This window comes from Helianthus annuus, chromosome 9 (assembly GCF_002127325.2).
Source record: "Helianthus annuus cultivar XRQ/B chromosome 9, HanXRQr2.0-SUNRISE, whole genome shotgun sequence".
Classification (NCBI taxonomy): domain Eukaryota; kingdom Viridiplantae; phylum Streptophyta; class Magnoliopsida; order Asterales; family Asteraceae; genus Helianthus; species Helianthus annuus.
In genome coordinates, this window is record NC_035441.2 from 76,336,296 (window position 1) to 76,341,522 (window position 5,227).

Below are 5,227 nucleotides of genomic sequence, written 5' to 3' on the forward strand. Positions count from 1 at the left end.
TCTTTATCCTTTATGTTCAAGATTAATTTGAGTTCTTTAGAGTTTCTTAATATTTTACCATTCAATCAACTATTAACCACCAAAAATAAGAACAAGATGAAGATTTGAAGCACTTACTACTAGCACAAGGCTAGGGGAGAAACAAAGCGTAAAAGTGGTGGATAAAAGAAAACTAGAGCGGTCCTTGAGCTTCCAAGTGCACCAAGCTTACTTGTTGGACCTCTAGCACCTTTGTATATGTATGAATGGTTCAAAAAAGACTTGATGGTGGGTGTATGGTGGTGATGGGTGGCGGCCGAAAGCAAGGGGAGAAGAAGAAGAGAGTGTTTGTTGGTGGGTGTTTGATGAGAGATGCTCATGATCTTATGTGTTTATTTATAACCCAACTTTGTTCTTTAACCAACATATAATATGCTCCTAACCATCCAACATATTCTAATAAAATAATCAAAAGAAAACAAGAGTGGGTCACCCCATGGTGACCGTCGAGTGGGGGGGGGGGGTAGGGGGTTGGGTTGTAATGGTAAAGTTACAATTTAGTTAGGATCTAAAGTGTTTAGTTAGTGTATTAGTGTGTGTTATGTAATATAAGGTGTGTTAGGGTGTTCGGGGACCCCAACTAGCTTAGAAAATTAAAAATGTGTTTGGCAATATTTTTATGTTCCGGGTAAAGTCCGGCTGTTCGGTTGGATGTTGATCCGTTAAAGTGCTAAATTAGTCTACAAAGTGTCTTTATATTATTTTTAGTGACACATTAAATTCCCAACACTTTGGAAAATGTCTAGAACTGTTTTACCAAGTTTTTGCACTTTACTAGCATTGTTAAATGCTGAATTTTGGTATTTAGTGCAGAATTCTGCACTTTAAGTATGTTTTAGGCACTTCCGGGCACTATAACTATCACCTAGTGACGCAGTTTTATGGTCCTCACCTCCCTACACTCCCTACTAATGTAGTATTCTATTCCTGGCTCACACTGGCCTCAAAACAATGTCTGTCTAGGTGCTGGTATTGGCAGCATGTTTACTGGGTTATCCGCTCACTGTGCTAACTATGCTTTGTGCATCAAGTTTGTCACGATTGTTTGTGTGTAATGAATGGAGTAACAGTAATAAAGTGTGATGCATGAGTATGTATGTTTCAGAAAACAGAAAGCAGTTCAATCATAATTGGAATCAAGCACAGTAATTAAGCACTAATTAAATATTAATTAATTTGTACAGATGCCTGGATTTGTGAGGGTTGTCACAACTGATACAAACACTTATGTGGTAATGTTAAACGTATACATTCAAGCCTTGAGACTGAAGGATAAACCCTAGAACAAATCAAAGGTTTATCAAAAATGTTTTCGGATTCAGTCATTCCTTACGTCAAACAAACCTAGGATTTCAGGAATGGGAGTTGTCAAGTCCTATGGTACCACTACTTACTATTGAGCGGCGTGATCAATGTTAATGAACGTATTTCAGTTTCGTTATACAAACCAAATGTCATACCAAATGTAAGCATGTTATGTGAAAACAATGTACTAAGTATGCAAAATGAACATACATAGCAAAAATGTGATGTAAATCAATGTGTACATATGCTGAAATAAACATATGAAACAAATGTATTTATGAAATCAATGTACTAGCATGTTAATTAAAATACATAGCATAAACATGGATGAAATCATGTACTATATGTGTACTAATGAACATAGCAAGCATATGTTATAAAAGCTCTAAAGTAACAAGTAGACACATGTGTTTCACCCCAAAATATTTGAAAATAGTAAAAGAGGGGAACTAAGTACTCACTTGATAATGATCAATAGTCTTTGAATAACAACCAAGTAAAGCTAGAAGGATCACAGAATCAATCGGCACCTAATATAGGTAACTACGTTAATAAACCGGACCTAAATCGGAAAATCGGATAGAATGAGGTTTTGTAAACCAAATGAGTATATGAAGTCATGTAATATGGTTTAACAAAGCCTACATTCTAAGTTGGAACCTATCCTAAGTGCTTACGACCCATTACGACTCGTTTAGGTAGCTTACGCTACTTTAACGCGTCATTCGCGTAAAACGCGTTCGGACCGCCTAACTAGTCCTATGACAAGTATTATATGCCTTAACATGTCTAATATTATTGCCTAATCAGTTTAGATGTCAAAATTTAGGTTACATATGCTTAAAATGAAATTATGCGTAAAAAGGGCATTTTGGTCATTTTCATAAGGCATATAAAGTACCTATCATACAACTAACTAAACATAGTGACCATAAGGTATAACCTCGGAAGGTTATTCCCTATACAATTATGGTCATAAAATATGTTTGGTCGGATCCTAATGATCAACCAAACGGGTCGGGTTCGAAAGTCTAAGCGGTTGTTTAGACCGCTTATCTTACGACCCTATATAGGCACTAAACTAAAAGTGACGAGTTAAACATGTTAAAACATGTTTAACTAAGTTAGAAAACAAGTTTGATATCAAAACAAAGTGTTTTGATACCCAAAGATAGTTTCATTGCAAAATACTCATAATCACGTACTTTGACCGAAACTATGACTCGTCACTACGCCTAATTAACGTGATAATCAGTAGGTATAGTCACAAGAGACTATAACCATCGTGATTACGCTCACGTTACAAAGTTCAAACGAACTTTGTGTTGACCAAAGACTGGTCAAAACAGAAAGTCAAACACTGTTTGACTTTCACGCTTAAAACGCATAAAAGCATGAAAGAAGCTTACAAGAGGTCCAAGCAAGAAAGATAGAATAAGAAAACCAGAAGATTGGAGCCTTCAACCAGTTAAGGGATAGCTCCAAAGTAGAAAATGAGAGTAAAATGAAAGGAATGAGCAAATGTGGAATGAAAGTGGTGGATATATATATATAGTTTCTCCAAAACCGTTAGGATCATTTCTTGATATTTGAGCTTCAATCTGGACCGCACAAGTAAGGCGCACTGATTTGGAATACTAGGGGTGTCCAAAACCAGCATACGATATTGAGAAAGTTACACAAAAGACCCTGGAAATCAAGCTGGTTGTCAAAAATGGAGTTTTTATCCAGATGTAGCCGTCGCATGCCGCCATAGCACAGCCCCTAGGCTGTGGCGTGACGCCACCCCATGCCAGTTCCAGAAACTTTCAAAAATTGGCAGGTTTGGTCCCTGCAGCATGTTTAAGCCATTTTCGACGCGTTTAAACCTCGTTAACCCATTTTCAAAGTTCAATAATGAAGTTTAAGTATAGGGGACTTGAAACATGCTTGAAAATATCTCGGATGTCAGTTCGTTTGGTCGTACGGTTGCGTTGTTTGGTTAATTACGACGAAACTCGAACGGACGCGAAAATCGATCCAAATTACACGACGAATACTATTTTAGCATGCCAATCACTAAAATAAAATCTTTTAATGATTAAAAAAAAATTTGGATTTCCGGATATGTTCAGAACGTAAGGTATGCGCGAAAATGTAAACTTATGCACTTTTTGACGCTTTTAGTCCCTGATTGACCAATAAGTTTAGTTTAGCATACCGAACCCCTCAAAGCCTATTTCTAAGCTATGTAAAGGATATTTAGGGTATGTTTAGCTTATGATCAAGTTCCGAAATGTTCTTTACTATACGAATCAGCATACTTTCGCAGTTTGTCACAATTAGTCCCTACGAGCGAATAAACTTGTTTTCGCCATACCAAACCCTTCAAAACTTATTTCTAAGTTATGTAAAGGTTATTTAAGGTATGTTAAGCATATGTTGATGTTCTGGAGTGTTTTTCGCGTTAAACTGATTACATTTACGCATCAGTTTGCGTATAACTTTCTAGAAAGCGATATAGAGTTTGAAATTGAACAAAAATCAAAACGTGCAAAATGTCAAACATAAATAAATAAACACTGGGGTAAAATAACATTGTTTTATTGATAATTGAACTATTCTGAGTTTATACAATGATTACAAGCACAGATGTCACAAACTGGGCATGTTGCCCGCGAGTGCTATTCTAAAAGTACTTCGAAGGGAGCGAAGCTAAAGGGATGCTTCCAGTGCGGTGAACAGGGACATTTCAAGAGGGATTGTCCTAATTCAAAGGGTCAAAATGCCAGGGGTAGAGCGTTCGAGCTAAACGCTGGAAAGGCACGTGACGAAAATCCTTCTGTTGTTACCGGTACATTTTTTATCAATGACCATTCTACGTTCGTACTCTTTGATACTGGGGCTGACTTGAGTTTTGTTTCAAAAAACTTTGAACCATTTCTGTGTTCTCCAACAAGTAAGCTAAGTAAAAAGTACTCGATAGAACTAGCAAATGGTAAATTGATAGAGACTAGTGAAGTCGTTCGTGGTTGTAGTATTCGATTAGACAATCATTGTTTTAGTATCGGCTTATTGCCAGTGGAGCTGGGTAGTTTTGATGTAGTTGTGGGGATGGATTGGCTATCCAAGAATAAAGCTGAGATTATTTGCTCGGAGAAGCAAGTGAGCATACCTCGTCCTGGTGGTGGTGAAGCTATAGTTATTCACGGAGACCAATCGAGTCAAGTGTCGAGTATTGTTAGTATTATGAAGATGATTAAGATGTTGCGTAAGGGTTATCCTGCATTCTTAGTTAACATAGTGGATACGAAGGCTGAAGGTAGGAAGATCGAAGAGATTCCTATAGTTCGCGACTATCCAGAAGTTTTCCCTGAAGACTTACCTGGATTGCCCCCTGCGAGATAGATCGAGTTTAGAATTGATTTGGTACCCGGTGCTGCACCAATTGCAAAATCTCCTTATAGATTGGCACCATCAGAGATGAAAGAATTGTCGAATCAGCTTCAAGAGCTACTAGAAAAAGGTTTCATTTGACCAAGCTTTTCGCCTTAGGGTGCACCTGTTTCGTTTATGAAGAAGAAGGATGGATCCTTCGGGATATGCATTGATTACATAGAGCTGAACAAGTTGACTATCAAGAATCGGTACCCTTTACCGAGAATTGACGATTTGTTTGACCAACTACAGGGATCCAGCTACTACTCGAAGATCGACCTGCGTTCAGGATATCAGCAGTTGAAGGTTGCTGATGAAGATGTTCCGAAGACTGCTTTTCGAACACGATATGGCCATTATGAGTTTTTAGTCATGCCTTTTGGCTTAACTAATGTGCCAGTTGTGTTCATGGATCTCATGAACAGGATATGCAAACCCTATTTGGATAAATTCGTGATAGTATTCA

At 37.7% G+C, this 5,227-nt stretch overlaps 1 protein-coding gene across 1 annotated transcript; it reads left to right on the plus strand.

Annotated features, from left to right (window-relative positions):
- Positions 1-3,975: 3,975 nt before the first annotated feature.
- Positions 3,976-4,731, plus strand: LOC110875969. Its single transcript, XM_022124158.1, has one exon. It carries the CDS (start codon positions 3,976-3,978, stop codon positions 4,729-4,731), a length of 756 nt encoding a protein of 251 aa, XP_021979850.1.
- The last annotated feature ends 496 nt before the right edge of the window (positions 4,732-5,227 follow it).